Consider the following 27,695-nt stretch of genomic DNA (forward strand, 5'->3'; position numbering starts at 1 on the left):
TAACACAAAAATAAAACAAACACAGCAGAAATACAAAATGTTATATGTGTGAAAACATTATATAAAAATAGAAAAATTATAAGTAAAAAATATGCTCCCAACAACTTTAGCAATGTATAGGAAGTGGTGAGGTTGCGCACACAGTCCTCCACATTTGATGAATTTACCACAATGGTAATGTCATCTTTTATTAAACTTGATTAAAAATGAAAAAGGTAAACAAAATCAAGTTTAATCCATATGTATGCTAACATTGTAATTAGCACAATACATTGATAAAATTGTTTGTTCTATTAGGGACACCAAGTCAGGTCGCGTAAGAAGACAAACATGTGATCTTAGGGCTGTATAGATTTGTGGGCCTCCCCAAAAGTAGTTAAACAAAAAGTATTAAACTCATCTTCAATAAAAATACTTGGCACACGCAATATATCACCTTACCGACTGTGAGTTATTGTTTAGTGGAAATACATGTATATTTGTATACATTTACAGTAAGTCATGTGCAATTTTAAAGGAAAGTACCATTGAAATATTTTTGTTTAATGATTCAATAAAATGTGGCTTCATTTTGCAAACATTGGCAAAAATATATTTTCTTAGTAGGCTCCCCTTTCAAATTGTAGATTCAATAAACATAACTCTGCCGGCTATATTTTGATAATGAATATTGAGATCTCTTTTACTGTAAACATTGAGTTGTGGAGAGGCAATCTCAGGACTTGTCAATACATCTCTTTACGGTTGTAGAACCAAGGTCATGCACTTGAACAATATTCTCATTGGAAATTCATCATCCCCCTCCGGTACTAAAACACATTGGGTTTTTTGTTCCAGGAAATGTGCACCCCATGTTTAGTTCTCCCTGAGGTGGAAATAGGAAGTCAGAATAAGTTAATGAAAAATACAGATGTGTTAAGGTACTAATCGGTTCATATAGTGATAAAATAAAAAACACTGTGCATACAAAACCTGTAAAACATTAGGGTAATCAATAGAGCTTTAAACTGTCTTGTTTTAGCATTTTTTTTTTAAATACTTAAATACTTTTCTCTAAACTTCCAATAAACATATTATGCAAACAGCTTACAAAAATGATTCAGGCACTCCAAGGTTCAGAACAGACAATTTTATTAGAACCCACAGCAACGTTTCGTCCTTGCGGTTTTTGTCAAGCTACCAAATACAAATCTCAGAGCAAATATATGGGCATAACAATTCATTTAATTAAACAATATTAGACAAATGTGTAGTTAAAAAGTGTATAATAAGGAAGGCAGTGACAGCTATTGCAAATGACCAGCACCAAGGGGAGAATATAAAAAACAAGTTTAAACAGCAAATAACTACTAACCGTTAGAGATTGATACCACCAAATTTGGCACATCTATACAGATGCCCACACATGCACAGTACAATGCCATAAAGTGCACCCGCAGATCCGTAGCTGTCATGTCTGCACATGCGCAATATGATGAAGCAGTGCGCGTGCTCACTACGCCTTGTACAAGCGCAGCAGTGCAAGTGCTCTAATCGCTTACCCACACATGCGCAAACGCTCAGGAAAATCTCCAATTAACACAGCACATGTCAAGAAGGGCTACAAAATCCTCATGATCCATTCATGAAATGAACATAAGCTGCACCTAAAAGAAAACTATTAAAATTAATAAATAAAAAGTAAAAAATAATATAAGTGAATTTCATAAATAAAAAGCGGATGGTATCAATTAATTATAAAACTACAAAATGTAAAAATATGAATCAAAATCTATAAAAATAAATTTTTATTATTATATTCAATAATGGCAACCATCGGCTGAAAATTACACCAGTCTTGTACAAACAGAGAAAACATTCCCAGATCACATACAAACACTTAGAGCAGAGGTCCAACGTAGTGTCTCCAGTGTTTGGTAATTGTGGTGGTGGCAGTGATGTATCCAGTGATGTTAATTCTGTTTCCCCCACTACTGCAGACATAGCACTTTTACCTCTGGCCTCGGAGCTACTCGATTATGAGTATGAAGACCCGGAGGAATTAGAAGAGGATAGTGTGGAGGGGACAGACAGCAGCCCAGTATTTTCTAATATGCCACCATCTCCAAGTCCATCTTTCTTTGGAATCGCCTCATCCAACGGAGACAGTTGTAATATCAGCTGTGTCTGTTACCAGTGTCACAAGTAGCTCACCCGCTGTCATAGTTACCATCACTATCCCCCCTACTACCACCACCACCATCAATTTCACCAGTATCACCAGCATCTACATACCCATTAGCATTAATCAACCAAGTGGTAGTGTACAGGCTAGTGTTATGACAGCTTCCTCTACCACCAATGCAATAAAAGTTCATCTTGCCTAGCTGCTTGCTCTTGCCTAGACTTGTTTAACTGATTTGTGATTTTTTTATTTTTTTATTTCTAGTAAGTCTAGAATTCTTTTATTTGCAAAGTGCCTCCATGCCACTGATTGTGTTTTGGAAACTGCAAACGTTTTGTCAGTAATATACTCGGTGTGACAGTTTAATGTACAAGTGAGCCTTGCTTGTAACAAGGCTTTTTTTTTTTTTTACAAAAAAACTCTTTGTAGAGCTTAATGGACTTTGCTAATTTTATTTAACCTAGATTACTATGATTTAGAGATTTTGATTTAATTTTTTTGTTCATCCTTCATAAAAATATTTTTTTGAAATGAAAAACTTTTTATAGTAAACAGCAGTGGAAGACAACATTTTAGTAGTACTTTGCCAAAATAAGATTTTAAAGTCCCTTGCTATGCCAGTCCTATTTTTTTAAAATTGAGGTATGTAATTTGAAATATTCTGCTTGTGTAGTTGCTTTGTAGTGTTGTATTTGTGCGTATGTGGGTTGTTATATTTTATATGTTCAAGAGTAGTTTGTAGTACGGTGTATGATGTCCATGAATGTGGGCTCTGTATGGGGGCTTTTTGAGGGATTGTGCATGATGTCACAGTGTGTTTAGTGGTATGTGTACATCTTGGGGTTGCTTGTGGCATTGCATGTGAGAGGCTGCTTGTGGGGTTGTGTCCATGTATGTCATAGGTGTTGGGTATATGGGTACTGTGTGTGTGCTTGTGTGAGGGCTGTTTGTATTATTAGTATGAGGGGGAGGCTAAATCTGCAGCCTTTTGTATATCTAGCAATGTGGATGGCTTCCCTGGGGTCCATTGGGGACTGGGATGGCCAGGTACAGGTCGTAGCTGCTCTACTCCAGTGCAGTTTACTGTTCACACGTGCTTAGAGGAAGTGATATGAGATCACTTCCTCTATGTGCTGCAATGCATAAATTGAGGATTAACCCTTATCACCTTTTTGCACTAGCAGATATCCAAAGTTCCACTGGGACTGATGGGCTTGAACCTGTTCAGCTCCAACAGAATTCAGTGGCATGCAAAGCCACATCGAGTACAATGCAAGGCACACATGCCATAGGATGCCTACCCCTGGTATACAGTGTCCTTTAGGATGCAATATTTTACAAAGGGTCTGAAATGTTCATATAAAAACAAAAAATATATATTTATTTCATATAAAATACATATGACAAAAAGGGATAAATAAAAATGTTTCTATACCTTGCTTTTTAAGTATTTGTAAGGACCAGGAAGGCCCTGCTTGCAGTACAGCTCACTAAAATGGCAAAAGCATGTAAAAATAATGTCTGTTTTTGAGCATAATACCCACATACATTAAATCATTAATTGGACTTCAAAGTGAATTTCAAATGTAGCCCCTAAGTAGCCAAACTGGAAACATGGCTGACTTTGAGTATTTTACAGTTTAGCTATTTAGGCTTTACATTTGAAATTCAGTTTGAAGCCAATTAATTATTTAATGTATGTGGGTATATAAAATTCTCACTTTAGTAAATAACCCTGATAGTATCATATGTTCATATAGTAAAAATGGGAAACAAATCAGAGGCATGTGAAAATTATGGCATTTCTCTAAGTTGAGTGTACTGCACAGTATGCCTTAAATCTGGAAAAAATATATATTTATATATCTTTTGATCCACTAGATTCCTACATGGATTGGTCTGTTTCTGTCCACCTTATCCAGGTTTATATGTGTACATTTCCTCCTCTACAAATAAGATGATATATATATATATAAATTTGCTTTCTGTGGTAAATCTCCCAAAATAGTAGCATTTTCATTAGTACTGTTTATATTTCTACAAAATATCGATACTTTGTCATGATAAAAGCAATTTTTTCTTGTGGTCATGCAAACTAGTACTACAAATAAAAGTAACCTACTGGACTGTACAATTGGTTTTAAGACGAACTGGGTAACATAAATAGATTCTTGAAACCAAAACTTACACATTTATAACACTGAGAAACAGTATGTACTGCCTATCAAAACCACATATGTAATTTTATTTTAATGTCATCTATTTTGGCTTCTCTATTTTAACATGTTGCAGCTAAGTATTATATTCTTTTTTTTTTTTTTTTTTTTTAAACTTTCCACTCTTATCCTGGCACATTTATTCATATTTAGAAATGACATCTCAGAGCCTCAGGAATTAAATTAGAACACCATAATAGTGGAAACAGTAACATCTCACATCGGGCATGCAAGAAATTATTATTTCAGCCTCCTAATTCAATTCTCTTTAGCACTGGAACAGGAAATGGAGTTCCGCTCTGTCAAGGAAATGTACGATTCATTAGCAACCAGAAGACACTTGTATGTGCAGACACCTGATTTTCTTTCATGTAGAACCAACAGGCTCCATTATATTTGTTTAAAATCCCCACTATTTTAACATGATCCTATTTCATAATGAACATATGCAATGCAATTACAAAGGTTTATTTAAAATTCTGATTATTTTTTGGCAGTTATAGCACCTTAGAAAAGTTCAAGTCAGTGCAATATAACATAGCAATCTCTTGAACAATAATTAATAAGAAGAAAATACACTGTTTACTAGATATAATCTCAATAAAAAATGCATGAATTTAATAATGCATTTCTTTCAATGTGAGTATATCTAAAATAGCTTGCAAAAGCTGTAGATCTCTTGTCTGAAGCTTTTGCAAACCATCTCCTTACCCAGCCCAGACTTTCGGTCCAATCACAGACTTCCTAATGCACCGCAATGATAAGTCATTGAAGGCAGGTGCTCTGAGCAATTCACTGCCTCTTGACTTTAGCTTCATTGAGCTAAACAACCAGGAATTAACAGGACATGTTGTCTGATTAACAGACAAGGGGATGTAACAAGGATAATGTATAAACGTGTCAATGTCTATTGTGATCTACATATTTTTTGCAAAATAAAAAAGGACACAATTCACACACAAAGCACAAGTGATTAGGGGACAGGAGTGTCCCCTTAAGTATTTTTTTATTCTTTTTCATAATTACTTTCAAATATAGACACATGAAAGATTACAACATTACTCAGTCCCTATCCTCTTCAAGCTCAGTAACCCTGTGTACCATTTGGCGGATATCTGGACCCAGCGCATCTAGTTCCATCTGGAACGATGATTCCAACTTGCCCAGCATGTTGGCCAAATCTGCTGTGGAGGGTAATTGTTTTAAAATTTATCTTAGGTCAGGTTCTTGCGATTTATATAAGCATTCAGATTGGGAAGGGATAGGAGGAGATGAGTCAGTCGAGATCATGGCTGCCGCCATTTTGTTCTCAACAGCATCACCCTCGCGGGTCCTAGTATCTTTGAAAAATTTAGATTTGTGTGTTGGGATTTTCCCAGAATTGTTGTGGGAGATGTTCTGCCTTTAGGGGTTCCCCGTTGTGCCTCAATATCTCCAATCGCACTGGATTGCCAATTCAGACTAGAGGGAGCTGAGCTAGTGCACGTCCATTCAACTCCTCAGTAGGCCATGCCCCCTCCCTTTAAGTATTTTTTGTCTAATTTAAAGTGAAACTGTCACTGTGTTATGATATGGCTGGCTATGCATTTCTTGCTTAAGTATGGTTTTGCTATTATCATCATTACTTTTCTTAATTCAAAAAACACTAGGTAGTGATGGGGTTAAATAATTCCCTGGGCAAACTAAACAAGTACAAATCAAAATGTTCATTCTAACCCTTCCACAAATTTAAACCCTAATACTAAACCAAGCCCTAATTTTATCACCATCAGTTATACTAATGTTAATTTAAATTCTAAGGTTAACCCTTTCTTTTTACTCTAAGTCTACCATGCACTTTGGGGGAGATTTATCAAAGTGTTCGGTTCTAAATAGTGGTCTGAAGTATTAAATGTGGGCCAGTCACAATGGATTATTCGATTGTGTGACTCTTCCCTTTTTTCATTTTTGTACCACTTTTTAGAACAGATTACCTTGGTATAACTTCCGCAGTAAGCTTATGGTCTCTGTAAGTTTCTCCAAGAGTGATCACATGTCTGGTAGCCAATAGGTGTGTATTGCTGCACTGCTGTACTTAGAATGCACAGTACATTTCAATCTGTATACAATATCAACAGCCTGTAGCAGGGGATGTGATATCCAAGCTCTGTGACAGATTTACAACCTCAAAAAGACTATTGCTAAAATAATTCATCCCTGAAACATGCAGCAAGATCTCCGTCTTCCACAGGCTACAATGCTGCTTTATAATAGAGAGCATGGCACAGTGGTGACATATTATTATTATTATTATTATTATTATTATTATTATTATTATTATTATTATTATTATTATTATTATTATTATTATTAATATATTTATATAGCATATGGGAGCATACCATAGAGATTTATTGCTTGGTCTTCTCAGGAACCATTAAAACAGCTAACATGCAGATAGATCAGTAAAGAAATTAATAGTAGCAATGTAATCTGAATATTAGCTGTAAATTAGGGGTTAAAATAATTTTTGAGAGTACTCTCTAAGGTTTTTTGTAATTAGCCAGCTGACAAATTGGTCAGCTGTTTCTTTCCTTGTATCCCAATGTTTACTAATTGCTCATGTGAATTAGTGAGGCACTGTATTGCATTTGCTCCATACAGCTGTGAGAAGCATCTAATCTACTTAAAAAAAATGAATGGTAATGGCTCGGCTGTCAGGCTTACCTTGCTGGGAGTCCAACATGCAGAGATAAAAGCTCACCCTTGCATTTAGACACAGGCCAAGGTGGTCAAGGTAGAACTCACCTGGCCTGTGAATCTGTGCACGGGGGCTGTGCAGGTAAATGCTTGTAGTCGCAGTACAGACAAGGAAATCCAGGAGAGTAGTCGTAGGTAAGCCAATGGTCAGAGGGTGCCGGAAATCAGGGGATACGAGTAACAAGCCAAGGTCAAAGGATGCCAGAATTCAGGAGATACGAGTCACAATCCAAGGTCAGGCGAATACTTAGTACGTGGAGTAGCAACTCTCTAACCAGAGTCATTGAACTGACACTGCCCTTAGGGAGGAGCAGTGTCTTATACCTTGATGATTAGTATATCAGGTTCAGCTGGAGAGTGATCGACAGGTCTGAGCCAGGTGAAGTCCAGCCCCTTAGTGCTGCAGGCAATACAAGAGAAAACAGGAGTTATCCCAAGTCCTGAAATGGCTCAGATGTTAAAGAGCAGGTTCAGAACTGCCAAGCATACAGGTTCAAATCCCTCTTCGGGCAATAAAAGGGCGACCCCGTCTGGCAGTCTGGAGGTCAAGGCGTAAATCCTGACAGTACCCTCCCCTTAAGAACGCACTCTGGGCGTGAACAGGTTCCTTTTGGGAACTGTATTCCTCGTCTTCGGACTCCGTATCACTGAGGAAGTCCTTGTAATCGAAGTATCCAGAGTGGAGTCCCTCAGTCGGGGACCTTGGGGTATCAGTGTCGGGTACTGGTGGAGAAAGGTCTGGGCCATTCAGAGACCTGGTGCAGGCGGAAATAAACTTAGTCCCACCAACCATATTATCTGAACTATTTCCCATCGGTGAGTTTTCTGGAAGTAGTGATTTCTTGTGGTCTTGAGATCCACTGGCATCAGCAGCCATCGTAGTCTGGGTACTCTTCTGCATCACGGAACTTGGAAATATCCGACAGCACCTTTGACATTTTTTAGGTCGTGTTGCCGGAATAACAGGGTGCAGCTGAATTGTACCCACTTGAAGAGGTTCAGGCCGAGTTGGGCGAATAGGGCAGTGAGAGATAAAGTGCCCTTTTCCACCACAATAAAAACAGAGACAACGCGCCCTCCTTCGATCTCTTTCTCTAGATGGCAGTCTTGTTTTAGAGCGGACGAAGCCTATCTCCATGGGTTCCTCCCTGTCCACTGGAGATTCACAGCTAGCTAGAGGAAAACCAGGGTCACAAGGCGGTTCCTCCATGTCCATTGGAGTTTCATAGCTAGCTTGAGGGAAAACAGGGGTACAAGGAGGTTTACTGGAGGAGGGTTTGCGTTGTGACCTTATGGGGACTTGGTAGGAGTCCTTTTCTTTAGGTAACAGCGATCTGCGGTTAGATGGAGCAGGCTTGGGAGTAGCTTTCCTGGAGGTAGAGCTCTGAGAGTCCATTGCGGACATAAATGACTCCCAACTGTCCAAGACAGTGCTTTTCTCCTGTAGCTTCCGGTATGCCCACTCCTTGATCCGTCCGACAAGTAAGTTGATGGCCGAACGGACCTTGACAAAGTCACTGTTGTAAGTTTTAGGCTTGAGAGCAAAAAGAAGTTCACAATCCAGTCTGAATGCTGTGAAGGAGGTACGGGAACCATCAAAGCGGTCAGGCATCACAACAAACGGTTCTGGAACTGGGCGTACTGTGCCTTTAAGAGATAAAAGTTCTTGCTGCAGTTCCGAAACAGTCTGGTTCAGGCTGGACACTTGCTGAGCAAGGGAGGTGAGCATTATCTCTGTGGACTCCATAATGGTCAGTTCAATATGTCAGGCTTACCTTGCTGGGAGTCCAACATGCAGAGATAAAAGCTCACCCTTGCATTTAGACACAGGCCAAGGTGGTCAAGGTAGAACTCACCTGGCCTGTGAATCTGTGCACGGGGGCTGTGCAGGTAAATGCTTGTAGTCGCAGTACAGACAAGGAAATCCAGGAGAGTAGTCGTAGGTAAGCCAATGGTCAGAGGGTGCCGGAAATCAGGGGATACGAGTAACAAGCCAAGGTCAAAGGATGCCAGAATTCAGGAGATACGAGTCACAATCCAAGGTCAGGCGAATACTTAGTACGTGGAGTAGCAACTCTCTAACCAGAGTCATTGAACTGACACTGCCCTTAGGGAGGAGCAGTGTCTTATACCTTGATGATTAGTATATCAGGTTCAGCTGGAGAGTGATCGACAGGTCTGAGCCAGGTGAAGTCCAGCCCCTTAGTGCTGCAGGCAATACAAGAGAAAACAGGAGTTATCCCAAGTCCTGAAATGGCTCAGATGTTAAAGAGCAGGTTCAGAACTGCCAAGCATACAGGTTCAAATCCCTCTTCGGGCAATAAAAGGGCGACCCCGTCTGGCAGTCTGGAGGTCAAGGCGTAAATCCTGACATCGGCCAAATGAACAGGAGATTTGTGATTTTTACTCAGATTACATTAATTTATCCATCTCATTGACATTCATAGATATATAAATTATACCAATACATTATCAAAACAATAAGCATGTAATTTTGATTATTTTATGATAAAAAAATAATAATTAAAATAATTTTCTGTAAACCCTTCACTATCAAACTTTTCTAAAAAACAACAACCTAAAAGTGCACTTGCATCATCCCTCTCATTGATTATACCATGGTTTTGTTTATTTATATATATTTTAAAGTAACAATTAAAGTTAATTAATATGTGGCATGAATTTGCGTCTCCCCCCTTCCAAAAAGAAAGAAAATGTAATAACATCCTGTTTTTGGTACAAAATGATTTGTCTCAGGATAACTTGTTGCCCTCCAGCTGTTCATTACAATGCATTTCACCCTTACAATCCTTCTACCGATTACTCATATTTAATTGTCTAATTGTCTAATTCATTGTAATTTAACATGATCTGAGTAATCCTCCTATTATTATTATCATTCATGTTACAAAAAGCTCAAATATTTCCCTTTGCTTGAAAAAACATTAAAATTACAGGCACTGACTTTTGCTGAAACATTGTTTAATCTATATAACCTTATAAAATGGAAGCAGGAGTAATTTGTGGCCATGCTATTTTCTATTTGCATTTTTATAGAGAACTTTTAAGTTGTGCTTGTGCCATAAAACTGCTATTCCTGTTTTCTGATGTATATAAAAATAGGTGAGAAGTACTTTATAATGTCAGCCAGTGAAGTACAGCAAGTAACATGAGTCAAAATAATTTAAATGGCATTCCAGATACTATATTTGCTAGTATGTAAATGTAAACTATCTGGAAATATGTTTCCAAGAACATTCTGAATACCAGTAAATGGGTAAAGTAAGAGAAAAGCCCCTCCGTCTTTACTCCTCATCTTGCCTCTCTATAAAAGGACACTATAGTCACCAAAACCACTATAGTTTAATGATTTGAGACAGAAGAAATTTCCTGATAAGATTATTAAAATATTATTAAAGTATTTTGCACAACTATAATTTTCAAGAACATGTATTTTTATGCATATTGAAATATATTATTATCAACACATGATATTTTTAGGGAATTATATTTGACAAATATAATTGTCAATAATATACATGCGCAGTAGGTCTCCGCCGCCTGCTGACATCGGCGGGGGAGGAGTGGGGGCGGAGCCTGTCCCAGCGCCAAGGGATATCGTAAGTCACTGAAGGGGTTTTAACCTCTTCAGCAACATGGGATGGGTGGTGGGATGGAGAAGGGTACTGCAGTGCCAGGTAAAAGGATATGTTTTCCTGGCACTGGAGAGTCCCTTTAATGCCGAATTCGCTACATCAAATTTGGCTACTTTCCTTCAGCTCAGTAATTATGCATTTAATTTAAAAATGTTTATTGTATTGGTGGTATAAGTTACTCTTTATATTTTAAAATGAGCAGAAATGCTTTGTATAGCAAAAATATTTTTAGTGTAACACAGTGATTCTTATATTTCTATGGAGAGCACTTTCAAACTTTATACATAAATCTAAGTGTATTTACATACCTCAGAATACACAAATGTATAAAGTAGACTTGTACATTCGGTTTGTCTGGTAGCTAGTCGCCCAAGTTTATATGCGCGAGTCCCCATGTCACCTAAAAAAATGTTCAAGCAGTTTCAATTGATTTTTTTTTCCCAGTCCCGTCCGTGGTGTCAAAAAATAGATAATTAATGGGAAAAAAAGATGATTGATGTTTAAGGGACAAGAGCTAAATGTTGATTTTATTCATAGATCAAGTGATGACAGCCTAACAGAAGGGAAATATATATGGTATACAAATATTTGTATTTATTTTTTACTGTACTTCCTTTATTTTACTCTATTGGTTACATCTTCTCACTTGATCTGTGAATCAATTGGTGGGAAAAATAATTTATATGAGCAGTTCTGAGGATTTGCTAGGAAGTATTTAAACTAGGGGGGGAAGAGGGGGGACAAAAGGGTGAAAAAACATCAATCCAATTGCTCCCAAAAACAAGGACAGAAGGTAACTATAGCGAGTGTGTTAAAGAATTTTAAGCTTAGAGTCATGTCTACAAATGCTCGCAGTTTAGGGAATAAGATCCATGAACTTGTCGCAATAATGGCAACTGAGAATATAGATTTAGTGGCTGTTACTGAGGCATGGTATATTGATAAAAATGACTGGGACATAGCAATACCAGGGTACTCTTTATAAAGAAAAGACAGAGAAGGCAATAAATGAGAAAATTGGGCAGACTAGATGGGCCGAATGGTTCTTATCTGCCGTCACATTCTATGTTTTTATATTATGTACATATTATGCAGTTCACAGATTGGACCATTTTTGCTCTATTTTGGTTTGTCCAAATTGCTTTTCCCATATCATTTGCATGCAGAAATTTTTTTGTACTAAAACACACATTGAACAAATTTTTGACCATCCAAACCAATAATCTTTTCTGGATGAACTAATTCAGCTAACTAATTTGAAGCTGGACAGTGATTAATAACCCAAAATATGCGATGCATTATGATGCCTCTGGTGTATTTACTTATCATAAAATAGATAATTAAACATTTAATATTAATAGAAAAATATTACCTGCAGCGAAGAAAGAACCATCTGTCTACTCTTTTATTCTAAAATGTTGATTGATATACTCATATAAAAAGACAGTAATAGTGTAAATGTGAGGTCATGTTCTGTACCTTCAAAGCCTAATACAGAATACAACTAAAGGGAGCATACATATGTGAGCAGTGAGAGATGCTCAGATCTTGAAGTCCCTCCTGCTAAGGACTGTTGTGTAATACTTTCTCGCAGGTAGGTTTGGAGGAGGCACATAAATATAAGCCAGCCCAGTCTCCTTTGGTCTTTCTCACACCTGATAGTTATGCAATAGAAGATTGCATGCACATTCGGTTTTGCTACTGATTACAAAGGAAATGTAAAGCTAAATTCATCCTAAATATCAAAGTTACAAAAACATTCTCCTTCTTCCATTTGGATGTACTCAGGTGCTTCTTACCTTACAAGAATTGGAGGGGCAGTGAGTGCCCAAATCTCTCTGTCTCTCTTTGCAGTGTTTTTCTTCTGTACGGAGCTCATGACGTTTTCCATTTTCTGTGTCATCCTAGGACAAAGAAGTGCTCTGTCAACGCGAGAAGTGTCCAGTACTCTCTAAGGATTGTGCTTTGGTAATAAAGCAGAGAGGAACCTGCTGTGAACGCTGTAAAGGTGCAGTACTTTCCGTAAATAATTATATTGGTGTCTTTATTGCTACAGTTATAAAGTTGGAGATCTAATGTGTTTTTTTACTCAAGAGTTTGGTGACACTACTGAACAATCAAAAAGCCATTGTTTTTTTCACTGTATTAAGAGTCTCCATGGAACAAAGTATTATAAACAAGTCAACCACAATATGAGATGACATCAGTTAGAATTAAACATTCTCTAAAAGGTCAGATTTGAGTGAAGCAGGTTCAATTGTTGTGTAATAGTATCACATTTGACTTGGGGGTATGACCTATAGTATATACTAGGGTGTGCCGTGCTAATGCAATAATCGAAAACTGCTTTGTACGGAGCATATGTTGTATTTATCTTATGGTAAGCAGATGTTGCATTTAAACATATTCTACATTTTAGTTAAATGTGTGCGCCATTTTTTTTTTGTCTACAACTTTGCCCCATACTGTTAGAATGTGTTTAAAGATATAAACAATAAACATGTTGGATTCTGTATCCATAAGTGCTATCTATGTCTTTCTTCATTAAATATGTTATTCATATAATAATCATGCACAAAGTACCTTTTCACATAAAACAATATATAACCCGCTTCTTGTCATTTTTGCTAGTGCTAGTATTTACAACTTTAAGTTTTAGATAATGTGGTTACACATGGTGAGTGCTGGGGAGTTACATAACTGAACATCCTATTTAAATCTTTAATGATATAAAACAATATTTAGTGTATATATTGTGATAGCTGAGTTGCTGGCAAATGTCTAGATTTCTCTAAAATCAATTATTAAAAAAACAACATTTTCCCTCTCCTATCAATGAATTCAGTCTGTGCAGTGCATATCTGCTTGCCTTCAGCCTCAGGGAAAGGTACAGTCTATTCTAGGTAAAAGTATAAAGAGCATCCAAATTCTAAAAAGATTAAAGAGAATAGTGGCCACGTCAAAGAGTGAGCGAAGCTATTCCATCCCTCCACAATCCAATTTAAATGGAGTTGTGCCCATGAAATACTGGAATGGAATAACTAGTAAACTGAAACATTAGGTGAAAAATAGTTCTATTAGAGACATCCAAAGATCTAACAAAGCAATATTAAAAGACTTGCGAAACTTTCCGCTCTTTAAGTTTAGATGTTTCAGCCCAGTCCAAGCTACTTTCATTTGAGAGAGCCTCAGGGTCATTTTATCAGACAAAATCCAAGCCTGAAGAATGTCTTTCTGGCAGCTACCAGTGCCATTTTGATGAGCCTATGATATTCTAGGACTTTTATCAGGAAATATACCAAATATGGGCAATTCCATGGACAGAGGCACCAGGAAATCTAAGGTGGTCTTCAGATAAGTCTGTAACCCCCCAAAAAACTACTGTATTCAAGGGCATCTCCCAAAACAATTTAATAAACAGTTTATTCTCATTGGTTTTTAACCTCAGACAGCAGAATCAACTGCTAATAAGGTGCAGATGAATTGATCATAGAAGCTCTTAAAAATAATGGGTTTTAAATGATTATTTATTTATAAAACATTAGACCAGGACAGATATTTTCTGAGCACATTTATATACATATAAAAGGACAAAAGCTATACAAATGTAGTTACATTACTTATCACACAACAGACATAAATAGTACAGTTTAAAAAGTGACAATTGACAGCATTGTTTTTGATTGACAGTTTAGTGAAGATGACTTTGGTAGTGTTGTCAAATATAATATGTAACAATAGACCCATTCTCAAAAAGTGTTCAAATTTCGGAAGCAGCAGAATTAATAGTTTTTTCTAGTGGATTTTTCCTTAATTTTTTTTTTTATTTTTTTGCTGGGTTGTGGCTCCTACCAGGGGTTCCAATCTGTACTAAGTGCTTTGCTAAAATTTGAAAGCTTATGCCTGTGATGTGTTTGACGCCTGTATTGAAATAACCTTTGGTTTAGTCACCATGTTGCAGCTACTTATTAGGTGTCTACAGCGGTCCATACATTAATGAGTGAGGGTAATAGAAGCTTCGTCACTGACCATTTCCTCTTTACCCAAATCACTACAATTCCCAGCCTTTTATATTCCACCATATTGTTAGGTTTACTATATTGTTAGCTAAATGTGGATCACCGTAACTAAAATTTTGTCAATAAATGCATGTAGTGTGCATTGTTAACAGTTTTGTTCACATTTTCTATGAAGAGAAATCAGTGAACCAAATACAGAAATATTTAGCAATATGGATGTAAGCAGTTAAATATTTAGAACAATGGTTTAGAATTTTTTTTTTTTTTTTTTTAAACAACAATGTAAAAATGAATCTGGTGCAGCAGTTGCTGCCAAATATTTACAAGATCAAAGCTATGTAAAAATGAAAATATAGCATTGATTAACTTGGTTGACCATAAATGTCAAGCTTAATCATAAGACGTAATGTTAGGAAAGCCTGTGCAGTGGTTTAGCAACTTGGAAATGAGTTGCTGTATACAATCTAGGATATATTCTACAAAATATATTCTCTCTGAAGTTTTTGTAATTGAAAATATAGATTTTAAACTTGGGCCCGGAGGAACATAATGCCCACTAGTTGCTGTTCTGATAAAGGTTCCCCTACAGGCAAGGTGGTAATCACAGGTCATATAGGAACAATGACAAGTCTGTATCAAATTTTCATAGACTCTAGTATATAGTTGCTTCTTGTATGTGGTATTGCAAATTGTCCTGAGGGGACTGTAGATGGAGGTTGCAGAAATATGATGTCATATTTCCACACCTTACATCAACAGGTCCCTCACACATTCAGCAGCATTGTGAATAGAAAGGAACATGAGAAGGAAGGAAACATCAATTCAAGGAGAATAAGGTAAATAAACATTTCCTTTATATACCGGTACTTAAAGTTATAATGGCCAAAAATAGGGGAGAACTAATGGGAACTGATGGGCCACCTGAGGCGGGACATGTTTCACATCTATATGGTGTAGCATACTGCAAAGGAAGCTAAAATGACTATATTGACTTTCCCTTCAGTTGGTGACTAGGAACAGAATCATAATCTGATAAACATTTATTTAAAATATTATACAGTTAATTAATCATAGGAAGATAGCTCAGACAACTATGTACATATGTACATACATACCTGTGGTTGGCTGAATGAACTAAAAAGATCTACTGCACCTACACATGCTTTGGTTAAGAGTTCACAGCACCTGCTCAAGCAAACTGGTGAAATTGTATTTTATTTCACTGTTGATTTTATATGTAGACAACCGTGTTCTCACACCTAGAGACTTTTTCTTATCTAATATCAAAAAACGTATGGTGCTTACAAGTTACAAATCACAGTGACTCCTTCCTGGTTGCAGCTGCATTGTCCCAAAGACCCGCAATCTTCGAATTGCATCCAAACAAAATAAAGATGAGTTTACATGCAATCCAAAAGGAAGAAAGGATGTTTTCTTGAGGAAACATATTCCTCACAAATACAATGTTTTGGCTTATCTAGCCTTAATAGTCAAGGAAAAATCTTGTTTTTGTGTGGATTGTGTTTCCTCAATAAACACATAATTAAGGCTAGATATGTTGAAATGTTTTACTTGCGGGAACTGTGTTTCCTCAATAAATCTTTCTTTCTTCCTTTTGGGTTTCTTGTGTGGCCCATTTTTTTGTTTGTTCCTTCTCTAATTTCAGAGGCGAATTATGGAACATCTGTAGTTTTCAGTGCAGAATTGCTACTAGCACAGGTTCACCATGATACTCCAATGATGAACACTTTGTTTTGCCCATGATCAGGGCCGCCATCAGGGCATGACAACCATAACGGTTGTCATGGGCCCAGCGGCCCTGTGGGGCCCCGAGCCCCACATTCATTATGTGCACATATATATATATATATATATATATATATATATATATATATACATATATGTGCACAGAGGGCCCCCTGCTACCTATACAATGCAGAGGGGGCCCAGCAGCACACTCTGTCCTCCTTTCCAGCTGCTCTCTGTCTAACTTTCCTGCACCCTGCGGCCGCCAGAGCGTTGCCACGGGTTACTATGGCAACTCTCCGCACAGCACGCAGGCCTGCCTCGTGAGAGTTAGTCAGAGAGGAGCTGGAAAGGAAGACAATGTGTGTTGCTGGGCCCCCTCTTCAATGTACCGCGGCTGGCTCCCTCCACCATGCCACTGGATCAACAGGAAATGCGATCTCCCCCCTCCCTGGCACGGTAAGAACCAGGGAGGGGGGAATAAAATTGAAATATACACAAATAAATAAAAAAAATAATACTCCCCTCCCCCTATTTTACACACACACTGAATCCTTACAAGTAAACTCTGCACTACACACACACACACTCACTACATTCACTAAACACACTCTGCACTACACACACACTACATTCACTAAACACACTCTGCACTACACACACACATACACTACATTCACTAAACACACTCTGCACTCACTACAAACACTACATTTACTAAACACACTCTGCACTACACACACACACACACACCCACACTACATTCACTAAACACACTTTGCTCTACACACACACACACACACACTACATTCACTATACACATTTTGCTCTACACACATACACACTACATTCACTATACACACTCTGCACTACACATACACTACATTCACTATACACTCTCTGCACTCACTACAAACACTACATTCACTAAACACACACTACATACACACTACATTCACTAAACACACTTTGCACTACACACACACACACACACACACACTACATTCACTATACACACGTTTCACTCACTACACACTACATTTACTAAACACGCACGGCACTACACACACTACATTCACTAAACACACTTTGCACTCACTACAAACACACTACATTCACTACAAACACAATACATTCACTATACACACTACATCCACTACAAAAACACACACTCTGCATTCACTATACACACACCTACATTCACTACACACACACTCTGCATCTAATGCATGCATACAAACATTACATACATTACACAAAACGTACAATCTGCATCCACTATACACACTGCATCCATGACACACATACTGCATCCACTATGCACACTGCATCCATGACACACATACCACATCCACTATACACATTCTACATCCACTATACACACTGCATCCATGACACACATACCGCATCCACTATACACACACACACACACACACTTCATCCTTGTGGGCGGACTCGGGGCTGGCCCCGGAGGCCCAGATCTTGAGCTGTGTCAGGGGCCCTAAAATTTCTGATGGCAGCCCTGCCCATGATATTATAACTCGGTCTCTCCATCATTCTAAGCAACAAAATTACTTCAGCTTACACACACACACACACACACTTCATCCTTGTGGGCGGACTCGGGGCTGGCCCCGGAGGCCCAGATCTTGAGCTGTGTCAGGGGCCCTAAAATTTCTGATGGCAGCCCTGCCCATGATATTATACCTCGGTCTCTCCATCATTCTAAGCAACAAAATTACTTCAGCTTTCTGGATTTGTTAATTTGCAAAGAGTGCTCTGACACCGTCCCTTGATTCACTATCAAACCATTATGGAATGGTTCTGTACAAACTAGAGTTTTTCTTGATGCTTAAGGAGCATGCCTACCTGAGCTGTATTGATAATGGCAAGAACTCTTCAGTGTTATCACTGTCAATTTAATCAATTCAGATGACATTGGATGGTTGAATGTGGTGGGCTAACTCTCCATGGCATTCTCAGCTAATCAACACCATCCAGTTGAAACTGACAATTATAATGCTAATGTGTTTATTTCACATTATCAATGCAGCTGAGATGGGTAGTTCAAGGACACCAAGAAAAAACATTCCTTGAAGGTCTGATATAAAACAGGATTATGGTGTCAGGGTACTATAGGCAACACAACCAGTACTTCTCATTGTAGTGGTTATACTACTTAACGTGCTCCTCTAAGTTAACAACAACACACACATTCAACCCTTTAAATTATTTACTCTCTGGTCTGGCACTCAAAGGATTAACATGGTATAACAAGCCAATTTGGCAACATCTCTAATTTTTTTAAGATGATCCTTTCAGATTTATCTTAAAGGATGGATTTATGAAGCATTATATAAAACATTTGCTGCAGATGTTTCTTCATGTAATTTATTTCTCATGTCAAATATAATTGTTGGATGTAAACTAAAAGAGGATGTGAAGGGTATTCTAGTAGCAAAATGTCTGGAGAAAAGGGTAAGACTAGTACAAATTAGCTATAGTAAAGACTGCTTTTTTTCTTAATTTTTTTTCTATTGGTTGAAATAGCTACAAGCTAAACGTAGGATGTTGAAATTAATTAATATCCCGGACCATGTAAAATGTAATATTTTAAACATTTATTTAACCCCCAATAACATGCCATATATGTGAAGATATAGAGGAATCAACATAACTCCTGTGCTTAATGAGTTATTGAATGCAATAGTACATAGTAAGACATCATGAACTCCAATACCAAATGTTGAATGATGTATGGTGTTTCCAAATACCCTTATGTATAATATCTTTGATATTACATGATTTATTTTATTCTTGAAAAACATTTATTTTTTTATGAAACGTTCCACTGAAGCTAGAGTGATAAGCATTTTTCTTTACAAAATATTTTTTCAAGGTAATAATATCTGGCATAATGCAGTAGAGCCACAGGTATCTACCCACATTTAAATTATACAAACTTATGAGTAGGTACCAAGATCTGTGGAATATGTTTAACAGATTCCTATTTGGTATGCCAAACTTTTAAAATCATTTGTTGGTCCTTGAATGAGGAGTAATTGCTTTGAGACCTTTTTGCACAGTGTCGAAAGTGGAAATCAGAATTAAGAGGGTCAAGGAGAGAGTTGAGATTGATAAAATGATTTAGATGGATATATTTCAACTGTTTTAGAAGCTTTGAAGGACAGATATTGGATAAGGTATGACAGAATGGTCTAAAAGAATGGGATCAAGTAGGCAGGTGATGGGATGAGAGATTAGTGCAGAAACCTCCTGTTCAGTATCCGAGGAGAAGAACAATTAAAAGAAGAAACAGAGATAAAGTTGACTTGTGTCATTATTTGATTAGTCCCAACAGAGTAAATTGCAGAAGGACAAAATAAAGAGATGAAGTTATCAAGATGTTGTTTTGGCTCATGAGAATAATTTCTAATGGGGAAAGCATTGTGCTCCAATTTAAAAAGATCTTTTTGTAGGAAACTAAAGAACTGTATTGTGGAAACCTAACTCAAAAGTGATGTCCTGTAGGAACCAAACATTAATTTGTATCCTAGAAAATATGGTGTAATATGAGACTTGCTCCAGCAGTTTTAACTGTATGGAAATGTATTTGAGAGCCAATGGGGGATAAGCAACTGTCCTTACTATTTCACAATCTAAGAGAGTTTGTTAGCTGAAGCCACCATAGAAAAAAAAAGTAATATCAAGTGAAAGAGCCAGGTGTCATATGATATTATGAGTCATTATCCCAGTGATAATGTTTCCTGACTTTTGGCCAGTATAATGTGAGTATTTCCACTGCAATCACAATCCAAAAATGTCACAACTTATGTCTGTCGGTAACGCTGTTATGTTAGAAATCGTTATTGACTTAAAACTGGACCAAACTTCAATTGTCATAAATTTGATTAAACTCACAATTTTGAAAACAATACCCTGAGATTATGACAATAATGAGAGACAAAATGGGTCCATCTCTCTGAATAATTTGGCTTGCTTGCCCTTTTGTTGTGCAGTTGTGGTGATTATAGGTAGGTGTGTGTCATTAACCTGTTGTGTTCCACATCAACTTTGACCACCTGTTTCTGTAAGCATGTTCAAATTGTGTAAATGTGCATTTGTTGTATTATCATTGTCACTGTGTTATATTTGCTTAATGATGAATCATCGGCTCAGGGAAGGTGTTCTTGTGTTTGTATTGGTGTTTGGGTATTGGTTAATTGTTAAAAAATGTTAGAGAGAAAAATGTTTTCTGAGGTTTATCAAGTCGTATTCGATGTTGAATTTCTTAAGTGTTTGATGATTCGACTTTTGTGTTAATAACTGTGATGTCTTAAGGTTGACTTTGTAATGTAATGTATTGGGCCCTTTTTCACTGTACTGATTATATCAAACAATGAGATTGTGGTCAATTTTGGCATTGCCAACTGCTCATTAATTTGTTAATAAATAACAAAAGATGGATCATAATGAACCCCAGACTGTGATTCAACAAAGAGCATTAAAGGTTAACAATGACTGAGTATTTGAAACTGATTTTCTGGTTTTCTGTTTTTTTGGAACTACTGCAACTACTAGCTGAAAGAGCAAGAGGAAGGGTGGAAAAAAGGTGAGAATAGGACTTAAATATATGATGTAGATGCAGAGGTTTAGGGGAGCATAGAACAAGCGAATGTATGAAAATGTTCACGGGTTAAGACTAAGGAAGAAAGTGATACAATGTTAGTTGTGTGAGTAGCAGATGGTAAATATCAAGAGATTTTTGGCTAAAAACAGAAAAAGAGGGAAAGAAAAGAGTAGAAAGGAGTACATTGAAACAGCAAAATTTCAGCTATCAAACACGTGTATATGCAGTTTACAACATCCAAATGAGGAAGCCGTCGAGTAAAACATGCTTTGGACTATTAGACTATGCACATTTGAGGCATTGAGCTCTGCAAGCATTTTATCTTTTTATGCTTTTGTCTTAATGTTTTATTTATCCTAATACATTGTTTATTACCACAAACTAGGAGGAATCATCCTTCTTTCGGAGTATTCAAGCTGATGATAGTGTTGAGACAGCTTTAGTTGGCTCATAACCATGTTAGTGTATCTGGTTATTTATACATGGCTATCACTATAGTACAATATTACACTATGTGGTTTTTCTTGTCCTTATAGTACTCCAAAAAGTTTTTCTCACTACAAAGGAGGGCACAGGATTGTACCTACCTTCTCTACAACTTTTAAACCAGAGTCTAGTGACTCTATTGGGACTTTTACCCTATTTCATGTAAAAGGTGTTTATTGTTTGATCCACCTTTATTGTATGGGCCTATATATGTTTCTATAGGTATGGGGGAAGGGGATCCCACACAGACATTTTGTGCAAACAATGGAATCGCACAAAGCTAACTATATTGTATCTTTGTTATCCGTAGACTGTACATTAACTCACTGTTTTAAAGAGTTATTAATGTATGTATTTATTTTTCACAAATGTTACAAATTCTCTGTAATCTAAACCATATTATGTATCCAGTACTAGGTGTGCTGAGTCACCAGTAATATAGAACTTGCTTCTCTAGAACTGGGATTCTGAGCACCACATTTTATTATCAAGGCTTCACTTTGAGCTTCTCCTTGTCTGGCAATCAATTAATTTGTTAGTGTTATCCTATATGTAAACAGGAAAGTTGTAATAGCTGCCATGCGTATCTTACAAATAGACAAAATACAGTATAGATAAGAATGGGTTTGCCCACTCTACCTTTTTCCTTCCTGCTTCTGTAAAGTCAAATTAGGTTCCCTGTATTATAAACCATGTCAAATTATGTAAATCAATCCTTTATTTGCTTCCTCAAATTATAGACAGTCATTTAAGACTTCTGGTCCATTGCTTGCTCAAGCATATATTTAGCAAGTTTCTTTAGGATGTTTAACCTAGCTTTCTTGTGCAAATAGGGTTTTTTAGGACAAACTTCTATAGCTTGGAAGCCAATATAAATTCTCAGTTGATTAGTGATGAAAATTAAAATTAATGGAAAATGGGCAGAGAGAGAGAGAGATAGAGATAGAAAGCTATAGGACCGCTTCTTCTCACAATTAATTATAAGTATTGATAGCTTATGCAGCAAATCTACAGAGAATGAGAAAAACTATTTAGTTGAGTTTGACTATACACATATTAATCTGTTCTTTTTTTAAGACTGATTCATGAAAGTTTAATGTAAGATATAAATTGCATTTATTCCCATACATGGAATAAATTGCATAATGTCTATAATTATATTTCAAAGCATTGTTAACACAACAGCGCAGTGACATGCTTTTCTATATATAGGTTGTGGTTTGTAAACTTGGAGACATGAAACTTAGTAATTTCTAGCATAAATATTACAACTCAGATCATCTGCATAACATTGGTTTTAATGGGTAGTGATTTTCCACAGTATAATATATATATTTTGTCTATATAGTATATATAATATACCATTACACCAACTGGGACTTTTATGACATTGCATTCTATTGATCCCCCTTTACAGCTATAACAGCTTATTATTTTGGGAAGGCAGTGTTTCTTTGGGAATTTTTGCCCATTCATGCAGTAGAGCATTTGTGAGATAAGGCAATGATGTTAGATGAGAAGGCCTGGCTCACAATCACCTTTCCAGTAAATCCCAAAGGTGTTCAGTGTGGTTGATGTCAGGGCTCTGTGTGGCCCAGTTAAGTTATTCCATACCAAACTCATTCAACCATGTCTTTATGCACTGCGGCATAGTCATGCTGAAATAGAAAAGGGCTTTCCCCAAACTCTTCCAACAAAGTTGGATGCATAGCATTGTCCAAAATGTTTTGGTATGCATTCAGATTTGCCTTCAGTGGAAGTAAGGGGCCCAGCAAAACCCCTGAAAAACCGGCCCATTACTACACCACCAACCCTTACAGCTGACACACTGCAATCAGGCCAGTAAAGTTCTCCTGAGATCCATTAAATCCAAACTCACCCATCAGACTGCCAATTTGTCACTCCACAGAACACATTACCACTGCTCCAGTCCTGAGGTGGTGTGCTTTACACCACTTGAACTGATACTTGGCATTATAATTGGTGATGTGAGGCTTGCATTCAGCTGCATGGCCATGGAAGCCCATTTCATGAAGCACCTGCCGCACTGTACCTAAATGCTTCCACTTTCCAATAATACCACTTACAGTTGACCATGAAATATATAGCAGGGATGACATTTTCCGAACAGACTTATTCCAAAGGTGGCATCTTATCACAGTACCACAGTGAATTAGTGAATTTTGAATTCACTAAGCTTTTCAGAACGCCACATTTTTTTCATAAATGTTTGTAAATGCAGACTGCATGGCTAGGTGCTTAATTTTATATATTTGTGGCAATGGGTCTAAATCAAAAACCTGAATTCAATAATTAAGACTATTGAGATGGGTCACAATAGTGTGTGTGTGTGTGTGTGTGCGTGCGCGCGCGCGTGCGTGCGTGCGTGCGTGTGTTTTAAAAAAATTAAAATCTGTGAGCTTTGAAGTTGCTATTTAGTGAAATAGTGAGTGCGCTGGATCTTGTATTTTGTATAAATGTGTATACATGTATGTGTGCATGTATTTGTTTACATTTAAAAGCTGGCTAATTTTCCACCACTGAACAAGGGTGTTCTTCAGTCTCCACATTTTCTGAAGGAATAGCTAATTGTATGTCTCCTTAACAAAATTTTGATGCAACATAATAATTCCACAAAAAACAACAACTATGTTTCTGCACATATTAAAGGGAAACTATAGTGCCAGGAAAACAAACTAAGTTTCCCTCTCTGTCAAGGTCCCCTCCCCCTGTGCTGCAGAAGGGGTTAAAAAACCCTTTTGTCACTTACCTGAGCCCAGCGCTGATGTCCCTCAGCGATGGCTCGGGTTCGCCTTCTCTGACGTTGGCGGGAGAGACCTTAAGTGCATGCGCGGCAATGGCCGCGCTCACATTAGGATTTTCCCATGCATAGCGTGAGGACATCCAGCGTCAGTTAGGCAACCAAAAGTCCCTCTAGTGGTTGTCTGGTAGACAGCCACTAGAGATGGAGTTAACCCTAGCAGGTAATTATTGCAGTTTCTTAAAAACTGCAATAATTACTTGCTCAAGGTTTAACCCCTTAAGGACACATGACATGTGTGACATGTCATGATTCCCTTTTATTCCAGAAGTTTGGTCCTTAAGGGGTTAAAAGAATCAGAGGATAGTGCACCCAGACCACTTCAATGACCTGAAGTAGTCTGGATGCCTATTGTGTCCCTTTAACTACGACTCACTCATTGATAAAATATCTTACAATAAACTGCCCTATTTGATTAAGTCATTGTCCTCAATCCCATTTATGTATTAAATGCTAAATTTTGTTTGGAACTGCAATCGTTATAATAGCTAACATTTGTTATCCTTCCCCCTAGGTTGCAACTTTCAAGGTAATATTTACAACAGCTCCATGAAGTGGCATGATTCATCCCAGCCATGCATTGTTAGGCAATGTCAGGTAAGGTTCTAAGTCTTTCACTAATTGTTATGAGACAGTTTCTTAAAGCCACAACAAAAACCTGCATGTTAGCGCAATGTACTACCAATGGTCACCCTCTGCGTAGGGATATGTATGCTCACACCCACTCATGTACGCATTTGCCAAATGGATGTGTTTTCATATGACTAATTTTCTTCAATAAAAAGAAATTAAATAAAAACAAAACAAAAAAAAAAACTGCATGTTAGCATGTCTTGTTTATTTGAGAAGGAAGAAACCTCATTAGGATTCTGGCATACTCCTCCATTGGTTTTACCTCAGTCACATTTTACCCTAGAAAGTTTGCCAGAAGAAAAACTACTTATTTTCCTGGCCAACCATATTTTTTTTTTTTTCTTTTTTTTATAATATAAATACAGTGTGTGACCTGGAATAAAAGTTATAGTTTGGTCTTTCTAAATTACAAATGCTCTTTGATACTTGGTGTTTGTCATTCGCTGTCATTTTCTGTGGGGTTTTTTTCTTTCATTTTACAATAAATGCATTGCTATAGAACTGAAAAGTATACTTTACACGTGATAGTACTAAATTAAGACAATATATGCCAAGAACATGCACACTGCCTGACTCATTAAAAGGCGCCATTGTTCATAGGATCTCATGGACATGAAGATTAATTACTTGAGCATTGACTACAAACAGTTGGCCTAAGTATGGTGAAATAATATAATAGACCAAAGTCATTCATGTACTCGGGTTATAGAAATGAATATACCAGTCCATCTTGTTTTACCACAATAGTCACAACATTATTTCAGAAATATAAGAGTTCTTGTAGGAGTTTGTGTGGGAGGATACAAACAAGAAAGGAAGACCAAACTGGGATTTCAGGGGCACAGTGATTGTGGTAATAAAACACACATTTACTAAAAGGAGCAAATAGTCTGTTTAAAAAATAAATAAAAAATCTACACGTTTAGAAAGCATTTATAATCTCAAGTGTCAAATTTTACACTCTAGTCATTAAAGTAAGTGTACAATATTTCAGTCTCAATACAAGGTAGAAGATATCAGGATAATACTAGGGTTCTTTAGATCACTTTTAGAACACAGTGAGACACAAAGGGAAAAACACAATGTATACTGTAAACGACATCTTTCTTCTATCTCTTCATATTAATTCTGAGTCTGGTTACTTGATGCAAGCTCTAAGCACCATACATACTTCATCTTATGCAAGTTTTTGAATAGTTCATTGATGAATGAAGTCCTCAGGAGCATACACCCTGGCCCCGCTCTATTACGATGATGGACAGCATTGATTAACTGGGAGCATCAACTAATTGCTGTCAGACTTTCATAGCCAAACATTACTGGTATGTGTTGGCATCTTTAAGGCATGGTTACACTTTTCTTCTTTAGCCATACTTCCAGTGGAAGCCAGATTGCTGGAACCCATGGTCCCTTATTCGGAAATGGATTAACACTGAACCGTGTGCCGGTACTAGGGAACTCAAGAAACCCACCTCAATAAGATAAAGTGGTTATGGTACCTTAAACAGGTCATACAGACCTTGAATAGGCTTATTATATTTTCACTGCAGTATTTGCCCAATATCATATTCATATGACACTCATAGAATGTTGCAATAAAAACATACTTTTTTTAGTCGATGCCCTATAAATAGCTCTCACCAGAGACAATACTCCTTGGTACTTCAGTGTTGTATTTAACTGTGGTTGGAACCATGAACACTTAAAATGCAATTGGCAAAACATTCTTAAACAGAAAGCAACACTGCTCTGTCAATCTTCATTTCATTTTTTCCTCAAAAAAACACTCTATGAGCTATCATGTTAGTGAATCAGGTGGGGATCAATATATAGACATTTACAGTAATAATCCATTACATACAGAAACACTTATATATTGTCTTTTATGTTTTGGTGGAACATGTTATACAAAATGGTTTATTATTAAAAAGCTATGCAGAGTGTTTGAAGCAGTGCTTAATATTAAAACATTTTACAACTGATTGTTCCTCAAAAACTGAAACAAACTAAAATGGTAGGGATGACGAAGAGGGGTTAGTGGAGTCATATACCAGAATTAGTTACATTAATTACTTGTTAATTAATTGTTGTGGCATATGTTGAACTGTATGGATGGTGCTTATATAGGGATGCTACGCATTAATAATATGCACAGCTTGTTTAAAAGATAGCCTACTTGCTTAGCCTGTCAGTTACCTAATTATTACTAATTACAAACATATTTCTTAACCTAATGGCAATGCAATATTATGCATTTTGCAATGCTAATTCTGAGTTGCCAAAATTTGTTTTTTATATAACAGGATGAAAATCTAAAACAAATAAAAATGTTCTTTTTCCGAACAGTTAACAAATTAAATAAACAACTACATATATTGGTGACCTAGTCTCATACTAAAAACAATGAAAAAATGGCAATCTCCCACTTAAATGTATTTCAAGTGCCCCAGGCAGTAGCTAACAAGATACAGCAGCAAAACCCTATTCTGATACTACAATCAATGACTCAGGCCCACATAGGCACCACAAGTGGAAAACACACAGTCTCACTGCTGGTCTCCCTCCCTCAGGAGCTGTATTCAAAG

At 37.1% G+C, this 27,695-nt stretch overlaps 1 protein-coding gene across 1 annotated transcript in view; it reads left to right on the forward strand.

Annotated features, from left to right (window-relative positions):
* Positions 1–27,695, forward strand: part of BMPER (BMP binding endothelial regulator) — a 198,776-nt gene that overhangs the window by 39,227 nt on the left and 131,854 nt on the right. The window contains exons 3-4 of the mRNA XM_063452077.1: positions 12,684–12,783; positions 24,992–25,074. Of these exons, the coding sequence (XP_063308147.1) occupies positions 12,684–12,783; positions 24,992–25,074 (183 nt within the window). The remainder of the gene's footprint in view (positions 1–12,683; positions 12,784–24,991; positions 25,075–27,695) is intronic.

This window comes from Pelobates fuscus, chromosome 4 (assembly GCF_036172605.1).
Source record: "Pelobates fuscus isolate aPelFus1 chromosome 4, aPelFus1.pri, whole genome shotgun sequence".
NCBI classification, from domain to species: domain Eukaryota; kingdom Metazoa; phylum Chordata; class Amphibia; order Anura; family Pelobatidae; genus Pelobates; species Pelobates fuscus.